Genomic DNA, 26,336 nt, shown 5'->3' with positions numbered 1-26,336 from the left:
TATTCTCATACTTGATCCAAACCACAGAACTGCACCAGGTACTAGGAAGAAAATTAACTGTATCCCAGCCAAAACCTGGCCAGTGTTAGACKGGAGCAGGAAATGAAGCAAGGTCTAAGGTTGTGTGTACTCGACAGTAAACTGAGGGGGCAGCTGGCTCTYAATATAAGCATCTGGATTCATTTGCCATAAAGTCCACTACAGAGCATTCCTAAAGCCTCCCAACTTATGTCCTTACCCAAATGTAGGCACATTCCCCCAGGACTCATACAGAGACATTCTTGGATCCTATCACCATCAGATGTGATATAATTTCCTTTTAGGAGAACTATGAAAAGCGTAGGAGGACTGTTCCTGCTTCCTCATTGCAAAGTGATTGCATTCAAGCCTGAGGTAAAGCAGAGCATGACTTCTAAACCCAGAACCCTCCAGCCTGGTGTTAAACAACCCCTGTAAACCAACGGGCCATTTTCTGCAAGAAAGAGCCATGTCACATGGCTCAGGTTATCTGAAGTGGGTGAAAAGCCAGTTGTGGTTTCAGTTCTCCAAAACAGCTACAGAAGCAATGGAGTTTACAACAGGGAAAGGCAAGGAAAATATCTGTGAGTATCTAAAGGTGAAAAAAAAAATCTGGGAAAACCTAGGGAGAAGTTGGTGTGTGCCAAAACATGTGGTGACAGGAGACAGAGGTACTGCCACCAGCCAGACTGCTCCTAAACAACACAGAGGAACTAAAGCTACAGAGACTTCCACCTTTCAGTGTTTGGTGGCCTTTGCTTCCAGCAACGTATAGCCCTGATCAACTTAAGCATAGTGAGAACTGGCTGCTCTTGCACATTCTTGAAAGCTTTTAATGGACTCTTAGGACGTTATAAGCCACAGGGTGSAAATAGCTGGAGAAGAACCAGTAAATAAGCAAAACAAGAGATTTCTTGATGTTACTACCTGTGTCACAAGCACTGATCACARAAGCATTTATCTCTGGGATGTGCATACTGAGGAGCTCAATCCCTACCAGCTACCTCAGTTCTCTAGGCCTGAAGGGTGCAGAAACCAGACATCACAGACATCCCATCTTTCTACATGGCATTTGTATYTGGTATGGCCGGCCAGTAATCAGCCTCAATGGATCATTTAGGTTGGAAAAGACCTCTAAAATCCTCAAGTCCAATCATTAATCCTGCACTGCCAAGTCCACCAATAACCATGTCCCCATGTCCCACATCTTTTAAATAACTCCTGGGATGGTGAACTCCACCACTTCCCTGTGGGACTTCTGTCCCAGTGCTTGACAACCCTTTTTAGGAAGAAATTTTTCTTTATATCTGAGACCACAATTTATTTGATATTAGCTGTCATCTGCAACCAAGGCCCATCGTACCAGGCACTGTACAAACACATAGTCAGAGAGACTTTTCCCCAAAGATTTTTTAAGCTAAACAGAGAAGACAGCTGAGTAAATTGCACACAGACTCTCTTTAAAGAACCTGTCAGTAACACCCCCTTGTAAAACCAGCTGTACTAAAACAGGGAAAGACCCCTGTAAAAGTCATATTCCACCACTTTTGCTGCATTCCTCGATAGAAAGCATCTATACTTTGGCTCTGTCTCATAATGACTGTCATTATATTGTYTGTATATCACTTTAAATAATCTGCTTGCAACAACAGCATGATATTTCATGAATACTGAATAAACTTTTCCTAATATCCAATCTAAACRTCTCCTGGCACAACTTGAGGCCATTTCCTCTCGTCCTGTCCCTTGTCACTTCGGAGAAGGGACCGGCACGCCCCCCCATCCTGCCGCTCCTCCCATCCACCAGGGGGCGCCGTGCGGCGGCGCAGCCTCCCCGGAAGTGACGGYGTTGTTTTCCTGCGGCACTTCCCGTGGCCGCCATGGATATCCTCAAGCGGGAGATCAGCAGGAAGCGCCAGCAGCTGGAGGAGAAGGAGCTCCTGGGGGTGAGTGAGGCCGGCATGGAGACCAGGAGCCGCCTGGGGTGTGGGCCCGGGGCAGGGCGGCGGGGGTGAGGCGGGATGGGCCGGGGAAGGACGCGCAGAGGGGCCCAAGGCCGGGTTTCCCAAATCCGGGGTGAGCCAGGATGGGATCAGGCAGGAGCCAGGAGCAATTTGGGGGTGCAGATACAGCCTGGTTTCCGTCTCGCCATGTTCCGTGGCCTTTTGGGGCTGGTTGAGTTTATTTCGGGCACTGAGAGACGAGACAAGTCAGTGCGATGTTTGGTGAACAGAGTGTGGTTTCTTTCCTCCCCACAGCCGCGTTCTGTCCATACACAGGCAGGGTCTGAGCAGTGTGAGTGTGCCTGAAAGTAAAGCAGAACCATTTTCAGGGGTGTCCGATTTTGAGTTTTGGCACCAGAGGCTGAAATAGGAGCCGCGATCAGAGGCTGTTATACGTCAGGCAAAACATAAAGGAAGAAGTCATAGTTTGTGCTAATCGAGGAAAAGGCTTTGGGTGACCACATTTTCCAGGTGTTGTGAGCTTGGAATGTCTTTTSAGGAACGTTTCTACAAAGGTGCTCCAAGCAAGCTTATAAAATACTCTATACAAAGTTGATTTCTCCCATCTCCTTGATTTAATGTCAAATTATGTGTTTTGTGTGATTTATCCAAATGATCTGGGCTTGGCTGTGCACATCTGAAGTGATTCTTTACGCCAGTGACCTATCAAGGCCTTACATGACAAAAAACTTGTGTTTTCTGAAGTGCTGGTGAGCACATTGTACTATTGATTCTGCTTGTACAMATATCCTGTAAAGTAACTCTATATTGCTGATTTCAGAGGTGCTTCCAACTAGTTCCCTTTCTGTGTCAATGTAGCCATCTGTGGGAAGGATGTAGCTGAATTCACCATGCCAAGTAAGAAAGTTTGAGCCATTAATGCCCAACCATCCAAAACTGTGAACTGGTAACAGCTTTTCTTTCTTATAGGGAAGTAAGAAGTATTTCAAACGCAGTGAGTTAGCTAAAAAGGAAGAGGAGGCCTACTTCCAAAGATGTGGCTACAAGGTATGGAAACTGTTCTTCCAGGACATGGTGTGTTTATTTTGAAGTCTGCATTTTATTATCAAGAGTATCAATGTTGTTAATGATAATTGTTGTTCTTTGTTCAATCTGTTAATGTTATACGTTAGCCTGTAAATGAGAAGCCACCTGGAGAGGTATGACTTTCCAAAACCCTTTTCAATGCAGGAAAAGATGCATGATATACAGCTACTTAAGTTTGTGTTATGGTTTGGCTTTTTTTTTTTACTTTTTTTTTTACTTTTTTTTTCTTTTTGGTCTGTTTTTATTTGTGGAAAGCATGAAATGGCTTGGGATAAAGGCTTGTCTTCCTTTCTTTTTAAATTGTGCTGTTAGGCATGAACACTGGATCTGATATAGCCACCTTCCTCCCCTTATTGAGAAAATTGGATACATTTGGATGATTTTATCTGTTCAGACAATCTTCTTTGTCAAAATGTCTGAAAGAAATCAGTACAGTGTGGGTGTGCATCGAAAAGATCTGCCAACTTTCATGTATTTGTATTTGGGTTTTGGCCATCAACCAGCCAGCATTGAAACTGTGCAACAACAGCATTTATGTTCTTGCTGGCAAAATATTAGAAACAATTGGTAACCTTGRGTGCATTTTGCAACAAATGGGTGATCTGGAAGGCTTTATCTGCCTTGTAACGGCGTCAGGGCAAGAGTTTACTGACGTGGAAAGAATGTTGTTGTCTTTTACAAGTGTGTGTGCCTGCCTGCCTGCCTGAYGGGGTGTCTGGGAGGGGAGGATGCATTCCCTGGGGAAGACAGTTTCATAATCTTGTTTGCTGTTACAGGACACAAACAGGAGCTTTGTTTTCCAGTGACCTTTCCCCAGTTAGTGACTTATTCTGAAACCTTGATCTGTTTGTGAATATTTGAACATCAATGCCAAAACGATTCTCGGAATGTGCAGCATAAAGTCATGGGAAAGTTCTGTGAATCCAGTCACTCTTCCAAGTGGAAATGGCTGCCTGATGCCTTTTGAGCATTAGCTTGAATTCTTCAGAACCTGATGTGGTTAAAGTGGTGTTACCTGTGCTGCTGCAGCAGGAGTTTTGGTGTGAAATGTAACCCTGAGAATGGTTTTAAAATAAGTTACTTTAAATTTAGTATCTTTTTAGAGCCTCCCAGATTTCTGCATTTGTTTTTYATTCTGTCCATGAGACATGGAACACAGACTGATTTATTTTTAAATTCAGGTGCCTTTTTGCTTGGCTTAGATTTAATAAGTTGGAATAATTTCACTTGCTTGAAGAAAGTGCTGAAACAAAAAAAAACTGTGGTAAAGATACTCCTTATAACTTTGAGTCCAGCTGACAGAATGGATCATATATTTTCTCCCCGTGCTGCTGTCTCTATGATTTCAAGAATGTTTGTAAGTTAGAATTTGTATGTACCTTCTGCCATGGGAGTATGTTTCTTTACATATATATATATATATATATATATAAATTTTCACACAGTTCTTCCATATTTTCTGTCCTTGTCAATTCCTCTTTCCCTGCATTGCTGGAAGTTTTATTTTTTCCCTCCCTTTATGTGTTAAACATTGATTTAATTGTCCTTCTCTTCTTCATTCCAAACACCTGTGGCTGTGGGATTGATTTTTTTCTGTGTTTGCTAACACAGCCGTGAGTGTAGATTTGTGGCTGAATCTTGTAGCTGGAGCCCCAGGGGTGGATTTTCTCAGCCACACAGAGTCACACTGACATGTGAGTGCAAGGCTGACACCCTGCCCCGAAAGAATAAACCTTCTTTTAAAAAAAAATGAATTCTGTCCAGTACCTTCCTCAGACCTCAACCCAACTGTAGGCTGCTCTCGCACAGAGAATACTGCAGCATGCTCTAGGATTAATTGGATTATTTCCCTTTTAGAAAGTACAGAAAGGAAATAMATTCTAATAAGGAATCTAACAAAAACCAAGATGCAAGTGAGCACTGGAGATGTTTCCTTATTATAGGAATGTTACCACCAGCAATGTGCTCCTGCTGTCAGAAGTGTTGAATTTGAGCTTATACAGGGAGCTGTAGTTACACTGCTGCTATCTCAAAGTTACTTTGATCAAAGAGTTGTTTTGCATTATTAAAATGTTGAATAATGAAGAAGGAATGCTCTSTTTGATTCAGGGGCCTTCTTTTAGACTGAGAAAGGTTGTTAATGAGAGCCTGTTCCTATGAGGAATTGTCTTTTTTTGTTGGTGGTGGTTTTTTTGGGTGGTTTTTTTTTTTTAGCTGCAAGAAACTGGCAAGGTTGTTAGAAAGATGCATTACCTAAAATAAGCATCTCTCAATACCCAACACAAACTGTGGGTCTACTAATTTTCCTCAGCTCACTGAAGCTGTAGGTGATACACTGACATTGGAAGAAGCAGGTCTGCTCTCTCCCTGCCTGGGAGTTTTYCTTCCTGTCCTTGTGTCTGTGCATGTGCTGGTCCTGGGGAGCTGGATGAGGAAGTGAAGCGGTCTGGGAACAGTACCAGTATTTGTGTTTGTCAGAGTATTTTCTGTTTGAATCATTTCCCCGTTCTGGTTCATCACACTGCRATGCAAATGCTCTTGCATGAGTAKGGAGGATGGAGCAGYGGTGAGAMTCAACAGGCAGAGGGTGGTTTTGCTATTTTTGGCACCAGTGCTGGCATCTGCCTGCTAAAGTGACAGCCAGATTTCAGCAGTTGTTCTTTCTGTTTGCTGGAGAGCCTGCTTCCTGCAGCCTGCAGAAGTGTTAATTACTGATTCTATCAAGAACTTTTATTGTTCTGTGAGATTCAGTTAYGGACCATAAACCTTTGAAACAGAAGGTTTATATTGGCATATTAAAGTCTGTGTTCCAGAGTTCCCTATCCTCCTGTCATTTCTCATCAATATGTGGGTTTTTTTCCACTGCACATGAGTAACTGTGTCTGTTGAATGTAGGTACAGCAGCAGGAAGAGGAGGAGAAACCACTGRCTACATCAAATCCAGTACTGGAACTTGAACTTGCAGAGGAAAAGTTACCAATGACTCTTTCCAGACAGGAGGTAAAATTAATCCCCATGAACAGACTCCTTGAATTTACAACAAATGCACCTGAAATTTCTTGTTAGGGCTGTTCTAGTCCAGTGAGCTGTACTTTCTATGGCAGTTTTATTAAATAATAAGTGTTGATTTTTACTGTCAGCAATTAATGATCGGCTTTGCTTATCAAGGATCTGCTGTCCAATTGATTGCATAGGGAGGTACAGAAGGTCAGAGCCTCTCTGTTATAGGGGTTTACAGAGATGCTGTATAACATTTTACAGCTCTTTCAGAGTGGTACCCTGAATATCAGCRTTATCCTTGCATAATACTGATGATGGCATGCTGACTTTTTCCAAGATTTTTTTTTCCCCTGAGCTTATTTTCTTTGTAGCTTATTGGTCTGGACACAAATTTAGAAACTAAGTTTTGGAAGTTTTGCTTGGCCTCTAGAAGGAGCAGTCCTAAAGCCAGAGCAGCTGGGATGTTGTTTGCCTTTTCTAAGGATAAAAATGCCTATGTGGATTTAAGYTCATAGTCACAGATCCATACCCCAAAGCAGAAACAGGAAGTTCAGAAGTACAGAATACACTCTAATATTGGAAATACTGAAATTCATGGCTAAGGTGATGCAAGTATGTCACATGTCCCCTTAATTTGGCAAGATATTCAGTTTTTTACAGGACTTGTGATGGGGGCTGTTGATTTTGTGTTTGGTTTGAAGTTTGAATCAAGTTGAGGGAGGCTTTCTCRTTTCTCTCCTTTTAAAGTAACTATCCCATTAGATAATAGGGCTTCATATTTCACAAATGCTTAAGGATGGGAATTGTCAGCAGATCATCTTGTGGCTGAGCTGGGACAACCTGCAGCCCAGATAGTATTTTTAGTGCCAAGACAAATAGGTGAGTGAGATTGTTGTCAAGTTCCTTTGTGATTTGGAAAATGATTTTTAAGCTCTGCCAGAGGGATGATTTTTGTGTATTTGTTTAAACAAGTCAAAGCAGGAAGAAGTTAGGCTGTATCAAACAGCCTGGGATTTTATGCAAAATTTGGATTGGTAATACTTAGAATGACCTTTCACTGAAATACCGTGGGAATTTTATATTTAGATTGTAAAGTGTCTGGAACATTTTTCTACTGCTTAAAATATTGCCATTTCCTCTCCATTCCAGCTCAGCTTGTTATTCTAAGCAAAGTAAATAAATCTGTCATTCTGGATTTTATTTTGCTTCCTTTATGCATTAGGGAGTGCTTTAATTCTTTTCAGGTTATYAGGAGGTTACGAGAGAGGGGTGAGCCCATCAGGCTGTTTGGAGAAACAGATTATGATGCATTTCAACGTCTGAGGAAGATAGAAATTCTTGCACCTGAAGTGAACAAGGTAAGACTGCCTATTAGTTACTTATTTGTGGTGGGATGATCAATGAGTAGCCCTATAAAAGTTATGGAAAATAATTTTCAGTAACTGTTAATTTTCAGGAGAGAGGGTTAGTAGACAGCAAAGAGAATATGTGCTCTGTCTCATTTATTGGCTGAGAAACTATGTTAAGTGGCAGAGTTTTGTGCACAACTACAACTTCGTTAGTTCATCCCTAGAAACCTTCTAGTCCCTTGCCAGTTGGAAAAGGGGCCTTCAGGTGGCACTAATACCCCAGCTTGTGCTGCCCCTGCTTTTTAATGAGCAGAGAACCATCATTTACTGTTAAAATAATCTTGTGTTTGTCATTATATGCATCCCTGAGAAGGCATCCTGTCTCTGCAGGATATAAATGATTTTTCAAATCCCTGGATTCCAGAKCTGTAACCTGTTACAGAAACATCAGTTTTCTGCCCTTCCCTTTGAAGTAGCCATCAATTCAAAAACTGGCTTGAAGATATAAATAATTTATTCCTTTTGTCTTAAGAAATGATCAGTTCAGTGAGGAGATGCAGGTGGAATTTGTTTTGCATTCACTGTAAACCAAGTTTACAACCTTAGTAATAGAGTGACAATTTGCATTTTGTTCCCTAATTTGTGGCAAACTGAATTGTTTTAAATGTTTTTCCTGGGGCTGCCCATAAAAGGAAAGCCTTTTCCTCTTCAAGTCTTTAAAATAAACAGATCTAGAAATAAAAGCTCTGCTGATGAAAACTTCCCTTCCAACAACATTGATCAGAGGAGCAGGARTATCAGGAAATAGTGAGTGCATAAATAGGGTTGTGCTGAATATTGGTTACATGTTTCAATCACTGCTGTTGCTGTCTAGGGGCATTCTGTATGTTGCTTAGTCAACCAGTCTTGCTGTTCAGACATTTTTAGAGTAACTAAATGATTAATAGAATTGCTCCAGACAGCCGAGTRTGATGATGGAAGAGGGGAAGTAACTATGCATATCCATTCCCTGTGGAGTGGCTGAATTTATCTGAGAGTAAGAAATGTCATACTCCTTCATAAAGCTTTATATTTTATGTCTCAAGACAAGAAGGCAAATCCTTCATGTGTGACTAAAGTTGAGTTTTGTGTTCTGTTTGAAAGTACCTTTTAACTTTATGGTTTTAAACTGGTTCTGCATTTTTTAATCAGCTCTTCTAAAGCAGAGGATTTTAAACAGTTAATCTATATAAAATATTCTGCTGTATTTAAATAATTTGTAATAAAGGGAAACAACATAATTGTTTTATATTGTGTAGTACTGAAGGAGTGTTACCTTATTTACAGCCTTTTTCAGGGCAGATGTGAAGACTTGTAGAGCTGATGATGTTTATGGTCTGWTTTTTGTTTGTTTTGGGGTGGTTCARTGCATTGCTTGGAGAAAATTACTTGAAGAAAGTCCTGGAGGCAGATTCTGTCCTCCAGGCTTTTTTTTTTGTGAAAATACAGTAATAAGTTCTTTTTCATAGGTGTGAACCAAGCAGATGTTCMTGTACCTGCTTTTTGTTAAATGCTGAAGCAATCCAGAAACTGTTCTTGGAGTTCAGTTAAATTCATCAACATGGCATGTTTTTACAGAATTCGCATCTTAAACAGAAGCTGGATGCTCACAGTGTCAGTACTGAGCTGCTTTTATTTACTTGAGGGTTTTTTGGTAAATTAGTAATTTTTTTTTCTCTTTTCTAGGGCCTGAGAAATGACCTGAAGGCTGCTTTGGATAAGATTGATCAGCAATATCTGAATGAAATTGTAGGYGGCCAAGAAGCAGGAGATGATGACTCCCAGAATGACCTGAAAGTCCATGAGGAGAATACTACTATTGAAGAACTTGAAGTATGGGATAGATTTTTATCTAAGGGATGTTAAATATAGTATGTTGCTGTGAGAAACCTTCAGTATTGTTTAAACAAAGTTGTCTTCTTTTCAATAACTGACTCAGGCATTCTGAAGTATTCTTGAAGAGGAAATTTAGGTTTCTAAGCCTGGAGGTGCACTGTACACATGCCTACAGAAGAAGTGAAAACTCAAGTAGTCTTTGCTCACAACCCCTCATCCCAAAGGGGACAGATGTTGCCTACAAAGACAGAGATACAGTTGAGAGTCCTTCTTCAGGGGTTTCAGAAGTAGAGATTTAATTGCAATACATTGCCTGGTCATAAATTCTAAAGCCCTTACAAAGAATATTTGAGAGGTTAATAAGGTCAGTACTAAGGAATTTTTCCTGTACAGGAAAGAAGGACTCTGAAAAATAGAAGGAAAGTTTGRTATGAAAACATCTAGGACAAAAAAAAGTGAGCATCAGAAATAGGCAGACCACAGGAGATAATGTGTCTCAGAAACTTGAGTGCAAATGGCTACTCTGTTCTGAAAGAGTCCTGTGGTGTTTGAGTGAGTGCCAGGAAATGCATTCAACACCTGGTATTTCAGGGTAATATTTTGGAAAGAACATTAACTTGAGCTGAAGACTTTTAATCTTCAAAACTCTTTGCAGGAGTTAATCTTCAAAAAGTCCTTCCAAAACTGTGTTTAAGAAATAATACGATTTGTAACTGAAAGCTGAAAGTTATTATTAAGAAATAGTCTGGCTTTTTTGTTATGGTGCCAGGGGTTCTGGCTTAAAATAACTGCAATCCCAGAAAGGATAGCAGTTGTAATGGAGCTGCATTTTATTGATGTGTTAGTTTTCAAAATAACCCCTTTTTATGGCAACCCTTTTTATGCTTTGAGCCATGCAAGAAGTCTTTTTAGAAAAAGTTCGAAAACACTGTCTTAATTTTATGCTATTTTAACTGCACTGCCTTGAGCATAAAGGCTTACATTGAATTTGGCTCCAAATCTGTGAGATTTTTAGAATGAAACTCACTTTTGAAATGTGAGGGCAATGAAAATAGATTATAAATCAAACTAATACCTACTGGAAAATGTTTATAAAGCTTGCTGTTAGTATTTACAGTTTTGATGTTTTGGCAGGAAGGTGGGATATTGGATCATTCATCTGGGGTTTTTTAGTGGTTTGTTGCTTGGTTTTGTTCTTTTTTTTTCTAAGGTTTGTTCCCTCAAATTCGCACTTGCAATTAAATGGTAAAAAGCCCCAGTACATCACAGAATTGAAATAGCATAACAAAATAATTAGGTTAATTGATGGCTTTGGGGATCTCAAAAAATACAGCAGACCCACAGTTCCCCTTGAAACAATACTGTCAGGCAGCTGCTCATTATGCCAATAATTTAGTATTTAATGATTGAAGAACTACTGTTGCATTGACTTTTCAGAAACAATCATATTGACTTTGTGATGTGAATGTTTTTAACAGATTAACGACTTGCAGTAGCATATGTGGCTGTTTCATTYTGTTTCATGACCAGTGCTTGGATTTCTGGTGGAGTTTATTGCAGTTCATGRTGCAGTGAACCATGCTCTGCTGTGGTGTTGCTGGCAAACTAGACAAAGTAGAAATAATGGCCCATTTTTCCCCCTCTTCTAGGCTTTGGGAGAATCCTTAGGACGGGGTGATGATCACTATGATATGGACATCATAACAAAGTTCCTGAAGGTAACAGACTGTAATAATTCTGTGACTGTGTCACGTTATTACGATCATGCAGATATATTTTATGAATAGACGGCTGGGTTTCAGCTGCTTGAGWGGAAAACCTCACATGTTTTTTGTAAGATGTGAGTTTTTTGAAATGCTAGGCACTACACAGCTTTTGTTAGTCACAACAGTGACCTGTGCCAGATCTGGGAAAGAGCTCTTGGGAGAACACCATTCTTCAAAATCTGGTCCTGCTTTTCCAGACAAAATAAAAATATGGTTTTGATTTTTGTGTGATATTTGAGGCAGTTGTCTGTGTAGTACTGTTGCATCAAAATGTTCTGAGGAGTTTCCTTGGAACAGTGCAAGCTGAATTGGAATGTCACCCGATACTGTTATGTGAAATGAGAGATTTTTAAAGGAAGTCCACAGGTTCAAGTGAATGGCAGGAAATTGTTTCCTTGTTTCCTGGCAAGAAACCTGTGTTGCCTCTCAGCTGAGTCAGCCAGTGCCTGCATAACAGTTGTGGTGATCGAAGTCACAGCAAGAGTTGAGGCTTTAATTTCTGTGTGTACCTTTAAGATAAGAGAGTTGTTCTTTTCCCTCCTTGCTTATCCACCTGAAAGAGATTTTACTTTCTTAACTCAAGATTTCTCCAAAAAACTCACTTTGCCGTGGTGGCTTAACCTTCTGTTGTGTCTGATGTGCCGGAGAAGTCACTAGATGGCACCATGACACTGATGTGCTTGTTCCCTGCAGTTCCTYCTGGGAGTTTGGGCCAAGGAGTTGAATGCCAGAGAGGACTACGTGAAACGGGGCGTGCAGGGGAAGCTGAACAGCGCCACTCAGAAACAGACGGAGTCCTACCTGAGGCCGCTCTTCAGAAAGCTCCGYAAAAGGGTAAATCACCTTTAAATGCCACTTCAGCTTTTGCTTTCCAAGGAGGCAGCCCCAGTGCCCTTTCCTAGGGCAGTGTTAGCCTCTCTGAAGAAAAGAGGATAAGTGAATTGGTCACGGTTTCTGTGTCTAGAGCCAGTGACGCCTGCCTAGTTCTGTCTTTATCTTGATCAGTGAAATCTTCTGCCCTCCAGCTGTTGCTTAAAGCAGCACCTGCTCACTGGGCTGCAAACATGACAGACAACTTGGGCTTGCATTTTGCACTTTGCCATCAGCTATCAGGTGTAACCACTTAACCTCTCCTGCTTCAGATCCTTCATCTGAATAATGAACATGTTTTCCATTGTGAAAGTCCTCAAGCAAGGGTACTTGCTGAACTTTGTATAAATGCTGAGGAGGATGATTTTCCTGAGCTGCTGTTGTGAAGTAAATATGTATTTTTTTTTCTTTCTCCTGCAGACACTTCCTGCAGACATCAAGGAATCAATAACAGATATTATTAAGTTCATGTTGCAAAGAGAATACGTAAAGGTATGTTTGTTTGCACTCCTCCATCATGTCCACACTGTCTGGTTGTAAAAGATTGAGTTTATTGCTTCAACATTCCCATTTAAAARACAGTTTTGAAGAGGCATAGCTGGAAATACAATGTCTATCCCAACAAAATGAAAAATGGCTGTGAAGTGTTAGGCTCTGAATAGTGTTTGATCCACAGYGTGACAGAAGATCTTTTGAGGCTGCTGAAACTGCAGAGCTTTGSAAACATGAAGCAAACTTTTCACAGAGATGGTTTTATTATGTTGCAAGGAAGAGGAATCCTTTAGCAGAAACTTGATAYTGTAAGGTTAACTTAAGGGATTGAATAAATAGTAATAGGGTGTTGATTAATTATTTAATTAGGAAATAATTGAGGCAAACTGAGTTACTGAATATGAGGCACTGTCCCTTCCTTTGTCTACACTCTCATTGGGTGGCCTGGTAAGGTTAAGGTAAGTTAATGAGAAAATTTTTTGGACAAAATCTCACTCCTCACTGGAGGAGGCAGAAATACTTTGGGACACAAGATCAAAGGCAGTGTTAGGTTTTAGTTGTAGCTGCCTTCAGAACTGAAAGTCAAATGCCCATAGCATTTGTTGAAGCAGCTTGTGTATGCAGAGGAAACTGAGCTGTCTTTTGCCTTTAAATTTATAGTATTTCTTACTGTTCTTGTTAGGACTTGGCATAATTTGTAAAGTAAGCAAGCAGACCTGCTTTTGATACTGAAAATACTTTATATGGCCTTAGGCAAGTTTAATCCAAATCATTTGGAAGTAGAACTGAACATGTGGRACATACATAGTGGGGTTTTATTTTGAGGCTTTTTTTCTCTTGATGGTCATCATTATGTGGAAATTCCCTTTCCAATAGCTTCTCAAACTAATGAGCATGCAGGAATGTGGTGTATCTCTGGATTAATCAGCAGTGCTCCTCTCTSCTGGAGGTGCTTGGCTTTAAGTAAACTTCAAGACAGATTTTGGTTGACTTGAGTACACATTTGTGTTTTGGTGTTTTTTTTTTTCTTTTTTTTTTGCATTAGGCTAATACTTGTACAAATACTCACATCCTTTTCTATTTTGCTTCCTAAGAGACTTGTCTCTTTTTGCCTGCTGTTATCTTCTGTCTCTTTTTTTTGCCTGCTGCTTCCTTTGTGCAGCCTAGTGAATACTGCCAGCCACTAATTCTTCCTGCTTTGTTAGTTGAAAAGCTTGAAAGATTTTAATTTTGGAATCAAYGTGTTGACAGCAGGCAAATGCCAGAATGCAAGTTGTCCACTCAGCCTTAATTAACCCTSTTGTGACAGTCCTGAAAGGGTCTTTAATTGCATGTTCACATACTGTTTCATCACAAAGGTATATTTAAGTCAGCAAGTAGGTATTTGACTAAGACTGCAGATTCTGCCTCATGTAGGTGATGACTAAGTCCTGTCCTCTCTTCAAATTTGCTTTTAGCTTTGTCTGCAGCCCCCTGCTTTGTCCATTATTCACCTCCCAGTTTGTTCAGTGCCAGTTGGAAAGAATCTGCACCCACTGGTCATGATTGCTACTTATTGTCTAGTTTCTGAATAGGAGGTGATAAATAAACTCTTTATCAGTGAGTTTTGTAGCTGCTCTCTAACAGAGAAGGAGTGTCCTGTTCCATGTCCTTCAAGTTTTTCTGTAATTGTATCTATCACTTGCTGGTTCTCAGTTGTTACGTTGTCTTTTTTTGTTTTTTTTAAGCTCTGAATTTTCCTTTTTTTCTCCCATTCTTTCTGCTAATTTTCCYTCTGAGTTTTATCCCTGTTTTTCTTCAGGGATGTTGTCTGTTACAACTTTAAAAGGGGACCTGCTGTCTTGATGGGGAACTCCTGATTGATTTTCTGCTGCTACTGCTCTGGCCCTATAAACATGGCTACAAGTGTAGCCTTATTTAGCCCAAGATGGTAGGGTTGAAAGTAATCCCAGTAAATGTTAATTTTAATCGAGGTAACCAGACTGTATTATCCAATCCTTTTTTTTTTTTTTCATCAGGGAAAGTCCAAAGTCCTTTGCTTGCTTCCCTCAGAGTTCTGAGTGGGAAGGTGCATGGTGCAGTTGGTTAATTCTCTGCAATGACACTGCAGCAGAGACTGGAATGGGTGGTTTACTGAACCTGGCAGTACAAAAATACTCTGCTATGTGCAGTGGCTCTCCCGTGGTGCTCAGAATGATGCCCTTCTCTCTGCAGGCAAATGATGCCTATCTGCAGATGGCCATTGGGAATGCTCCCTGGCCCATCGGGGTCACCATGGTCGGCATCCACGCGCGGACGGGGCGCGAGAAGATCTTCTCCAAGCACGTGGCCCACGTGCTCAACGATGAAACTCAAAGGAAGTACATACAGGTAATGTCAGCTTTGGAGATCCAACAGGTCTGCTTGTCTTTGGGATTTTTGTGAAATGTTAATGTCAGGTGATGTGGTAAAAGGGTCCTGGAAATGGACAGGTTTAGTTTGGGTTGAGCATAACATCCAGTTAATAGGTAGTTCATCCTGGACCTGAAGGCTCTTCAGTGTTGGGCCAGGAACAGTCTAATGGGATTTTCTGAACTCCTGTGAACCTGCATGAATGCCAAAGCAGCTGTGAAGACAGGTTTGATTCTCTTGAAGTCCCTCACTGCCCAACTTGTGGTTTAAACATAATGCATAGAATTTAATACTGTAAAATTCCATCTTTCTGACTATTTCTGCAGCTAGGTGAGTTGATTCATTAATAAATTAATCCATCTGGGCTCAAAATTCCAGGTTTAGTTCCTCCTGTGCATCTTCATACCCATGTGGACTTCTGGTTATGGAATTAGTAGCAGTGCTGTTTTTCTACCTAACCTGTCAAYGCAGTGGGYRGACAGGTCTGAGCAAACAAGTCTCYTCTCTTTGTATTGTTAAATGTATTTGGCTCCTGCCAGTTGCAGTTTCATTGAGATAAAAACCTTCTGGGTTAACTCTGAAACCTCCAGAGCAGCATCGTGGAGCTCAGAGCTCCTGGCAGGGGAGGTTTACATAAATGTCTCCCTGCTGCAGCAGCAGGACTCCCGTTGCTTTTCAGCTTCTGCAGATGTCTGCAAGGAAATTGTGTGCAAAATGCAACTTCCCCTTCTGCTCTGAGTCTCTCTGTGTTTGGGTTATGAGTATAACCTTGGTTTTCTCTTAATCTCTAATTTTTAGTAGCATAACCTGAAAACATATAATTGTGAAGTCAGAGGGACCTCCAGACTGAGAGACAAAAAATTAAATTTGACCAATTATTTTGTAATGTGAAAATTGGCATGTGGATTATGCATCTTCAGAGATGGGCTCCAGTTATTCTTGGAAGTATTTAATGAATGAAACAGCTTTAAAGTAAATAATGTTGTTGTGGTCTGTGTTAATCAGCATGATCATAATGCTGAATGAATAATAGAATCACAGAATCACAGGTTTGGGTTGAAAGAGACCTGAAAAGACCATCAAATTCCAACTTCCCTGGCAGGGGAATCTTCCATGAGACCAGGSTGGTCAATAATGGACATCTCTGTCCATTTGCCACTCCTGAAGCAGAAAGATCTCTACTCTGGAGCGTTGCTTGACATAACATACCTTGTGGAAGATTTGTATGAACTCTCCAGATTGTCCCTTCTCTGCTTTTGGGGCTACATCTGTTGGCCAAGGAAATCTTTATGGTCATCATCCCACTGCGAATTTCATATCTCTGCTTCTGAATTACTCACTGAARCACCAAGACAAAGTTGATTTTAAGTATGTGTGTTCTCCATGTTGGTTTTAAATGSTGGGTCTTATTTAATGAATTTAGGTCAAACTGCAGCATGGGATATTACCTGTGCTCCCACCAGCTACATGAAGCTAACATGTTCCTGATTACCTGGAGTGAGAATAGCCCAAACAATCATTATGGTGTTGGGACATGCTCTCCATGCTTGCCTGCATGGAAAAAGCCAAAGCATCATTCTGTTGAATTATTTTTCCCTGAGTGAGGAGTTGCCTTTCATGAGGASAGTCTCATGACAGGGACATGACTCTGCCATCTTGGAGTACAATGTCACTGCTAAATTGCACTTCCACCACAGCAGTTGGTTTTCTTCTTTGTTAGACTGTTGTGTGTGATTTGAAAGAAAATAATCACAGGGTTTCTGTCATGTTGGTTTTTGGCAACTGATACCTTGAAAGAAGTGAAAAGTCCACATTCTGTCTTTCTCCTTGATTGCTTCTGTTTGCCTTTGTGGTGTCCTGTGTGCTACCACAGTTCTCCTGAGAAGTGTTTGGTTCTTGCCTTGGCTGTGCAGCTTGTTTTGGTGCCAGAAATTGCTTTTTTGCTCTTTAGAATTACATTTAATGTTCAGCTTTCTTGTACATATCTTTTATTATGATATCAAATGCTCCCTTGGTGATAAAGAGGGATTAAAGAATTCTGTGATCCTTCACTGTGAATCTTATCAGGTGGGACTGAAGCTGTAGTCTATTTAATTAGGCCACAAACTCTTCTAATATTGAAGAGAACTTCAAACTTTGAACAGAATAACAACCAAAATAAAAATCCCAAACTCAAAATAGCAGCCTTTTCTTTTTATTTTTAAGCTTAACAAGAAGAATTAATGTAGGCTATTAAGTTTCTTTAACAGCTGCATCTTTATTACAGAATTGTCCTTGTTTGGTTWATTCCTAGGGGCTGAAGAGGCTCATGACCATTTGCCAGAAGCACTTCCCAACAGACCCATCCAAGTGTGTGGAGTACAACGCTCTCTGAGGCWCTGCGGGGGCCAGGGTGGGACTCACATTTTGGTCTCCAAGACCCAGAGATGATGAAGAGACAGAGTTTGAGCTCRAACACCATCAGGAACTTGGGGGGGGGGCTTTGCAAAAAAACAGAAAGCAGATTTTCTACGGCTTCCTTTTTACAAGCCCCATTTATTTAGGTTTATTTTTAAATCTGTGCTTTTTGCTGAGCAGATCCAATGTACAGCAGAGGGGGTRGGTTTTGAAGAGGTTAAGACCAAAACAATGACCATGGGACAATGCACATGAACGCTGCTTTTATTTCAGTTTGTTGTTCAGGGAGCTGTGCAGACTGAACTGTTTCCCATATTTTAGAACTTTAGGTAAGTCTCATCCCTGCAACGAGCATATGTGGAGCTTTTTTTGGCTGCTTTTGTGTTGGAGACTGATGTGGGGAGATGATTAGAGGGAAGCAGTTGAATCTGAATCTTGGTCATTTCTGTAAATATGAAGACTTTATTGGCTAATCTTTCATGTGGTATTTATCAGGAATAAAAGAAAAGGTTTATATATTTCTCAGCCTCAGTGCAAAGAGTTTTTGATCTTGAATGCATCTGATTTAGCTTTTTTTTTTTCTTTTTGGTAACGACATTTTTAATATAAACCTTCTGGGCTTGGGGGAAGTAATCTTATGGCTCTTGAGGCTTTCAAATTCCATTTTTATACATCTGGAGAAAATTTTCAGTCTGCTGGGCATTGCAGAGAAAATAATTAGGACCTCCCATGACCATGAACAGTATTTCTAGCAGCCACAAATCTTTACCATTGTGCATCCTGACTGGGAATGGTGAGGAGACTCCTGGGAATGATGATGTCTAATTCTGCACAAACAGTGAAATATTGAACTGTGTTAGTTTTGAGCAGAACCACTTCCTGAAGAAATGTGTCACTATTCCAGTGAATGCATTTGTCCGGGTCCTCACCTCCACTGGCAGCGTGGAGCAGGAGCTGGTTCCCCCTTCCCAAGGAGTGACCTGTCTCCTGTGGGTATTCCCAGTGTGCTGTGGCACARTGAGACAGTGCTGGGGGATGTGAACTGGCACCAGATTTGGGGGAGTATCGTGAGGAACTTCAGGTTCTTCTGGAGACTTTTAGATTGTGAAATGCCTCTTTGGATACAGGAGATTTTCACTCTGGAGTGTTTGACCCCAGAGAAAATGTCAAGAGCTTAGACAGTTTAAAGGTAATAAAATGAGGYTGATGAGACCTCACTGGCTCTTGGGGAGGAGGTGGGGATTTGTGGGGGGAAGCTGGGCAGATGTCAAGAGCATGGAACAGTTTCATTAACAGTGGTTTCTGGTGATTTTCTTTACAGTGCTCTGTACAGATRCTCTTTGGAGGCGTTATTACAACAGGAAACATTTATAACACCRCAACTTTATCCCTCTCCCCACCCAGACAGTTTCCTGAACTGTTTCTAAATCTTCATCTTGACCTTAGTTTTGAACTCTGTAAATAATTGAGGGACAATATTGTCCCTTGTTCAGATGAGCTGTAATTTCCCTGGAAACRGCAGCAAGTGAGTAGCCAGGGGATGGTTTAAGGAGCGTTGCATTGTCTGCTTTAGAGGGAAGTGGATTCCTTAGGGCATCTGTAATAGTGCTAGATGGATTTTTCCTTCCTCCCTTAGAGCTAATTATTGAGAATTTTAATGGTACCCTGAGTGCTGGTTTGAGTGGGGATGCGCCTCCTGTAGGGATGTGAATTTGAGGTTGGAATGTYTTGGTCTGATCAGGTTTTAAAGAATGTAATTTAAGCAATGTGCCTCCTTGCTGACAGTCCCTGAAATACAGCCGCCTTGCTTGAATGAATCCCATGACGGAAGAACTTTATCCCCTTGCAATTCATGGAATGGTGCTGCATGGGGAACCAAGGAGCTGGGAAGTACTTTCTCACGGCATTTCCATGTAAGAGTTTCCAGCTGTCCAGCATGTGAGAGCCAGCTCTGGTCCTCAGGGGATGGCAGGCCAGGGGGACACTGTTACAGCAGCTGCTTTTCATCATCGCTTGGAGGCTCTTTGCAGCTGGATGGCCCCAAATTGCAGCTACCAGACTGTGATCAAATAGTTAATAATGCCTCTTAGCCAAAAAAATCCCAACCCTCAGTCTAGTTTAGGGAGTAGTGGGTGTGGTGCAGCTGTCACACTGCTTGACAGTTTGGGGTTTTTTTTTTTTTTGTGGGGAGGGTATATTTTCAGTTTAGCAATTTAGACTTTTCCCTCTGGGCTTTTCCAGATGTTTATTTCTGATAATTTCTGCATTAGGCGGAAATAACTGCAGAATCCTAAGATTTGTAGCCCGAGGATGAAGTCATGAGTTCGCCATGGTGATGTCTGGAGTGGTTTTGGGACTTCAGCAGCCCTGGTCATTTGTTGCAGTCCCTGACCCCTTCCCAACCCTGGCGGCGGAAGGGCCTGTGCGAGGTGAACTCTCAAACTGTTGGTGTCTACCAGATTATTGTTAAATGCCTTKAATTCCCTATTTGCTATTTGTGCTGCTGGAAAGGCTCTTAGGGCAGGCAGATGTGGGATCAGTTTATTTTAAAGGAGGAACTGGGTTCCTCTCCTGATGGCTGCCATAGAATCACCACCATTGATCCAGTCTCGCCCTTAGAATGAACCTGACTGGGATCTAAGTGGCTTCACTTCTCAGGGGGAAGAGAGTGCTCCAATTCCTGGATCCAGGGGATGAGAACACAAGGTGGTGCCTTCTCAGAGGGCTCTCACAAGGCAGGCGGTGCTGGAATCAGATCAGCTGCTCTGCAAGCTGCTCCTGAGGCAGTGTAGAGCTGGAAGAGGGTCTGCAGCGCTACTGGAGTCACTGACAAGAAATCTGAACCAAGGTCCCAGTGTTTGGGGAGTGCCTGAAAACCTTCACTGTGGCTGTTTGGTCCCATCCAAACCCTCCTGGGGATTYACTGCAGGAAATGATTCCCCACTCAGCAGTGCTGGTGAYGGTCACAGGGGCCACCTGGCTCCAYGTGTGTGAGGAGGATTGGAGGATGATACAGGAGGTGCTGGGGTGGGAAGAGGCTCCCTGGACAATGGGAATAAATGGAAGGAGCAGGAAGCAATGGTGCTAGGAACTGTGGGAGGCACCATGTGAGAGTGTGGCTGTTGGAAGCTGCCTGTGGTTTTGGAATGCTGGGTGGCCAAAGGGGTCACCACTGCCCGCAGAGGGGACAACAGTGATGTTAGCTGATRTCCCCAACCCTGTGCAGGGGTCACTGCTGCCCTGCTGAGCTAGAGCAGCCTCTTGGGGTGGGTTCCCTTRGGAATTCACTGAGCAAGCAGTTCCTGGGAGCACTGGGGAACGTGCTGATGCTCAAACCTGTCCCACAGCCCTTGGCATTGCTAAAATGGCCTTGCAGCAAATTTGCATCCAATCCACGTTAAGTGAGCATTAATATTCAAGTTATTTCAAGTTGTGTGGTGGAAGTAAATATTATTTCTGTGACTTTGCTTCCCACAGTGGTGAGAAGTCAGTCCTACTCTTTGTCCTCCTGCGGCTGTGGGATCAGTGCTCGGGAGAACGTGGTATGGAGCAGGCATGGATCTGCTGGATGCTGAGTTCTAAAGGACCTCTAAAGGATGGGCTTTTTTGGGGGAATGCTTGGTGTTCCCTGCAGTCAGGTCCCCTGGCAGCCAAAGAGCAGGTCCCTCGTGCACACCCAGARCAGCTGTGTGCACATCTGGATCCAGCATCTCTAGCAATGGGAAGGATTGCCCGGGCTCTGCCCTCCCGAAGAGACCACGGCAAGATTTCATTTTGAAAATGCTTTAATAAGGAAGTGTTGACAACACCGTTTTGCAAAATGTAAAGGTAACTATACAAATTCTTAATACAAAAAGAATAAATTAAAAGCAGATCTTTTTTAATTCTGCAACTTTTTCTACAACATACATATTTTTTTTTCCTTGATTACAGTTGAACAGAATCCAGTAAAATCATTTTCCATGCTCTAAAGTCAATTTCAGGAGAGACCTAATTTTTTTTTAATTTTTTTCCTTTTTTTTAAACTAGAGAGTCCATTTTACACAACTTGTAATAAAACTATTGACATTAATATATATGTAAAACTTTACATCTAGTTAACTAAGCAGTAACTGGTCATCTGATAGCACCTGAATGGGGATCGGCTATGCCTGAAACTAAAACTAATACAGAGTGAAAACAAATTGGGACTGTTTCAACATTTTCAACACTCGACTGCATATWATATCATTTAAAAATAAACCCTGCCTCCCAGCACGGCCCCGTGCAGGGACCGTCCCCCGGCTCCTGCCCACACAGAGGGAGTGTCAGACACGGAGACTGAACGCGGTTGTGGCTTTATGGCAGATGGAGCCTTGAAAAATAAAAAAGTAAAGGAGGGGTTAAGTTGGTAGTCAAGTGCTTGTCTATAATAGCTATGTATATACCCCTCCATGTTATACTTAAATATGTTAATCCCATATGATTAACATTTTATGTACATTTGTGTTTAATTGAATTGAGCTAAACAGTAAAACCTGTTTTACTTAATCTGTCTTTACTACCAGACTGGCTGCTCACATGTGCCTTGATTGCAAACCAGAAAAGCAGAACACAAAGCAAAACTYAATCCGTTTCTAGAAAGCTTTTTCTCCACTCCAGCCTGTATGCATTTCAGGCTAAACATTTTTATTTCCCCCTGCTAATTTCAGGGCTGCCACCTTTTAACCTTTGCTGCAAAACTGCAGAGCTGGTCTTAGAGGAATTAATGTTTCTTCCTGTAGTGCCCAGAGGCCTCATAGTGCCGCTGTTGTTGAATTCTTTTTAATTAAAAGAAGGTACACAGAAAAAAAAAAACAAACCCAAACCACTTACCAGGGAAATTAAAAAGAAAACAGACAGTTGCTCAGAGCCCCCAAAAATCCTTGGGCTAAATTACTTGCTGTAGCTTAATTTGGTCCTTATTTAATCCTTTCACTTTAGCTACCAAATCTTATCAGTAAATGTCATTAATCAGTACAATCTCTTATCCAGCTAAAAATCCAATTAGAAGCTTGAAATAATTCTCATGTTAAAGAMCCCAAAGCACAAAGAGATGGTGAAAACAGCATTTTGCATGTCCAGATAAAGGCTGCAATCTCACCACTGGCTGTTCTTCCAGAATTGAAAATAAGGCTTCAATTATTGTCACAGTACACTGCACTCCCTGGTGATGCTTCAGGGAGGCCCAGRAGCACAAGGTCTGCGTGGTCACCTTTGCAAACCCTTTGCCAGTGTTTGTGCTGTTTTTTTCAGAGGGACAATTAATTTATGCTTCATGTGTGAACATGAAAGAGTTCCCTTATCAGAATTATGGAAGGGTTTGTGTTGGAAGTGACATCAGCCAGTTCCAACCCCTGCCATGGGCAGGGACACCTCCCACTAGACCAGGCTGCTCAGAGCCCATCCAGTGCTGGCTTTAACACAGATTTCCCTGGACAAATAACAGCCTTTCTGCCTGTGGCTGCCTCATCTCTGCAAGGCCACCTCCCCACCTCACCAGTGATGCGAAGCAGCAGTGCAGGGAACCAAAGCCAACATTTCTGGTGTGAGTAGCAGAAAGGAATTAGCATGAGCCACTTGCATTAATATTTAGAAACCCCATAGTTTTTCAAAGCCTAATTATACAGAACCCATTCTCTTTTAAAGCCTGGAATGCAGTTTTCCAGCAATCTTAATACCAAAAGGTGTGGCAGCCCCCCAAGTAGTGGTGTTTAATTTGAAACGTTTCGCTCTACTTTGTCTGGTAGACGCTGTTGTTATTCTTGGAACACACACACATGCACACACACACACACACACACTCTCACACTTTTTTTTTTCCTTTACCCTTAAACTAAAGCTAACTTCAGTTTCTGCTTTTCACAAGGTAACCCCCTCCAGCCGTTTCTTTTAATGCCTTTCCCATAGGAAATCATCGTTTGCACGCACCAACAGGGGAAGGCCGGGCGCCCGCCCCCATCGAGTGGCAATAAAAACAGCATAGCACCGCAGTGAAGACTAAGACGTGCCAGCTTCAACATCCACCTAGATTGTGCACTTGTTCATTACAAAAGTGTCTTTGAGGCCTTTGAAAGTTCCATGGCTTGACATGTATAAAGCATTGCTCTAAAGTATGTGTAAACTTGCAGCTCCTTCCATGCCGCGCTCGTGCGACTCCGTCTGGTGTCCGCAGGCAGCTCTCGCTCGTGTCCGACGCCTCCCTCGGTCGCTTCTCTCTCTCTCTTGCAAGGGGAAGCTTTGCCTGGCTGCTGGCTGTCCAACCCTGCTCCAGGAGCCTTCCTGCTTCCCGACAGACCGGTTCTCCCACACGGGTGACGAGCCCTTTGCTACACTGGTGCTAACGAAGGGAAGAGGAGTGGAACCGATATGTGAACGCAGCTTGGCCGTGTCAGGTCGGTCGCGATGTGCTTTCCCTTGGATTTCACGTTAACGCTTTGTGCAGRAATAGATTTGAATTTATTGGCTGTATCTGTTTGTGGAAAGGTTTATTTGGCAATTTTTATCTGCATCAAAACAACCAATACAATCCCAACCTCTCCATGTATTGGTGGGCACTCTGTGCCAGCCTCAGATGCTGTGAGTGCAGTACGTGCCTCTGCTGTGGGTAATGCCTCTGTAAACCTTGTCTGTCCAGTTCAATAGTGGCTTGCAGACAGCAATGTCATGATACCAGCCCAGACCTCGGCAGTGTCTGCAGCACTGGGGGTTGTTTTGCTTGTGTGTTAGGTGGACTCCAAGCGAAGAAGGAAATGCCATTTTGCAGGGAGTGGTCATATCTGCCATTGAGTTAAAGAAGGGAGATGTTCTTGTAACTAGAACTTGCTGAGCAAACTCATCCTGCCAACTGTGGTGTGGAGATCTTTGGCAGTGCTGACCTGATTGTGAGACTGACACATCTTTGAAGCGATGGGATTTTGCTGTTTCAGAACAGATGCACTTTCAGGACAATGGTCTGCATTTCTCAGCCTCTGTCCTATTCCCACCCCCTTAAAACTAATGCTGTTGGCTTCAGCTTGCAGGTCATGGAACTCTTACTGCTGTTACRTGCTGTGGAACAGTAATCTTTGATATGAACCTTGAAAAGCTTCCATTGTTTCAAAGGAAAACCAGTTTTGAAACTGACTCTTCAGATGGCTGCTCCTCTCCACCCRCTGCCCCGTGGCCGTGGGAGGGACGGGCACCCGTCTGGAGATGGGATGTGCTGCGCTCCGTCGCTGCCGTGGTGGATGTCTCAGGGCCACTGTTCCACAAGTGTTGTCTTGAATTGCATYGTGAAAAAAGTGCTTAGAGTTGAAGCTGGTGCTGGGTGACAGTGCATCTGGGTAAGGCAAATGAGAGGCAGTGAGGTGATCTCAGAATGGCATTGATGTGATTAACTTGAGGTCAGGGGTTCACACTAGAGTCCCAGGCTTGGCTTTTTCCTGCCCATACCATTGGACATCTGCTAATTCTGGATAGAGGGGAGAATCCAGGAAACAGCTATCATTGTAGTTCCTGCAGAAGAAAGGAAACTTTGTTAGGACAGTGAGTGCTCCTGSGAGGTTCAACCATGAGCATAAAACATTGTGTTGTGGGGTGGAGAGGAATGCAAGGTTTTCACAGACTCCACTGCACYCTGCCTGTGTCTTCTACCCCCCTTGCTGGGTACAGCAGCAGTGCTGTGCCTCTGCCCTGCCTGAGGGCTCTGCCTACTGTCCTGCTTGGTACTAAGTTGGAGTAAAGAGAATTTTCCCTTGGATACTCTYCAAGGAGCAAGTCTTTAGAGCAGCTCTGTCAGCCATGGGCTGTATCACCCAGTAGGAATGTGGAAGGACCGAACAATCCCAGAGTTATGTGGCTTTCCTGGGACTAGTGAGAGCATGGAAAGGACCATATTCTGTTGTAGTAGCCTAGTACTCATTTCAGGTATGTCTCCTGACAACCTCCTGCTTCTCTCACTGCCTGGCTTTTTCTTTTGCCTGAGCAGATGAGACAGTTMATGAGAATTTTCTTTGCTATTTATGTTAAGAGCTCTGACCAGGGTCAGMCCCTGGCTTAGGCTTCGGAGCTCCTTGCCAGAGGGAAGCACTCAGGTCAAAATCARGATCTTTTGAAAAGTGACTGTTACATCTGTGCAGTCATAGCCAGGACTGACGTCTCTCCCTCACACYTTGATTTGAACCGACTTCCAAACTAGAGATTGAGGCCAAAAGTGGGAGGTGCATTTTCTTTGTTTACTGAAGGATTCTCACTCCTTCCTTCACTCCTTCCTCCACTCTCTCTCCACCTCACAGGACTGATCTCACAGTTCCTGCTTCCTCTGCTCTGTTTTCCACCTGGTTTCCCTGGGACTGGTGTCTGAGAGCAACCTGAGCAAGGGCATCGCTATTTGCATGTTAAAGAGCCTTTTGTTTCCCAGCTCATTGCTGGAGTAAGAAGTTTATGGGATATCTCKAGAAAGCTGGGCTTGAAATACTTGACAGATGCCAGCTGTGAATGGTTGTAGATTCAAGTGAGAGTGTCAGACAGCGACAGCAGTTTAATTAAAACAGAAATACTCTGAGGGTTTTTTTGTTCCCTCCACCCTTCCCCCTCTGTCTTCCCACAGGAATGGGGCCAGGGCTGCTCCTCATTCCATAAAATCTCTCTGCTGCTGCTGCAAACAGCCTCAGCTCTGCGGCAGGGAGGGAGSAGGAAGAGGTGATGGAGCTGTGGCTGGAAGCAAGGCCGGGAGCTCTGGCCAGGTCCTCTGAGCTTACCCGAGCTCCTCTCCCCACCACGCTGCTCCCAGACTGTTCCCACAGCACTCTGCCCACACTGCTTTTGACTGTTCCGAGCCATGGCTCTGCTGCCTCCCCCCTCCCTGCTCTCTGTGCCCATTCAGCCTCTGCAGGGRGGGCTGGCCCCAAATCCCTTTCACWGGGGAAAGTGCCACARCCACAGACTCGCTGAARAGGCACAGAGAGGGCTTCGAGTGCTCCCAGGAGCTGAATGAAGCCTTGGTGGCAGACAAACGAGCACACAACTGAAGGGCTGCTCCGGAGGGACAGCGGGGTGCCGGGCACTCGCACTGTGCTCACGGACTGTAGGGCACAAGGAGGAAAGAAAAAAGCGTTCCCTTACTATAC

The 26,336-nt window shown here is 42.8% G+C and overlaps 2 protein-coding genes across 9 annotated transcripts in view; one reads left to right on the top strand and one right to left on the bottom strand.

Annotated features, from left to right (window-relative positions):
• The first annotated feature begins 1,862 nt into the window (after positions 1-1,862).
• On the top strand, positions 1,863-17,733 carry PRPF18 (pre-mRNA processing factor 18). 2 transcript variants are annotated; one of them, XM_057366447.1, is made up of 11 exons: positions 1,863-1,964; positions 2,952-3,029; positions 3,155-3,181; positions 5,964-6,068; positions 7,313-7,426; positions 9,143-9,289; positions 10,942-11,010; positions 11,752-11,892; positions 12,349-12,420; positions 14,635-14,790; positions 17,105-17,733. In XM_057366447.1, exons 1-11 carry the CDS (start codon positions 1,899-1,901, stop codon positions 17,183-17,185), a joined length of 1,056 nt encoding a protein of 351 aa, XP_057222430.1. In that variant the 5' UTR covers positions 1,863-1,898; the 3' UTR covers positions 17,186-17,733. The 2 variants fall into 2 exon arrangements, with proteins under 2 accessions (XP_057222430.1, XP_057222429.1); XM_057366446.1 differs by lacking the exon at positions 3,155-3,181 and having other exon boundaries at positions 1,865-1,964.
• Positions 17,734-20,973: 3,240 nt separating this feature from the next.
• The window catches only part of FRMD4A (FERM domain containing 4A), a 271,255-nt gene continuing 265,892 nt past the window's right edge, over positions 20,974-26,336 (bottom strand). For 4 of the 7 annotated variants that reach the window (XM_057366444.1, XM_057366441.1, XM_057366440.1 and 1 more), the window contains exon 23: positions 20,975-24,723. In XM_057366444.1, the coding sequence (XP_057222427.1) occupies positions 24,621-24,723 (103 nt within the window). In that variant the 3' untranslated portion in view covers positions 20,975-24,620. Of the gene's footprint in view, positions 24,724-26,336 lie in introns of all 7 variants that reach the window. The other 3 variants (XM_057366442.1, XM_057366439.1, XM_057366438.1) reach the window with 2 other exon arrangements.

Source organism: Malurus melanocephalus, unplaced genomic scaffold (assembly GCF_030028575.1).
Source record: "Malurus melanocephalus ecotype Western Australia unplaced genomic scaffold, MMel_1.1 scaffold_65, whole genome shotgun sequence".
Classification (NCBI taxonomy): Eukaryota; Metazoa; Chordata; class Aves; order Passeriformes; family Maluridae; genus Malurus; species Malurus melanocephalus.
This window is presented reverse-complemented; position numbering and strand designations above follow the sequence as displayed.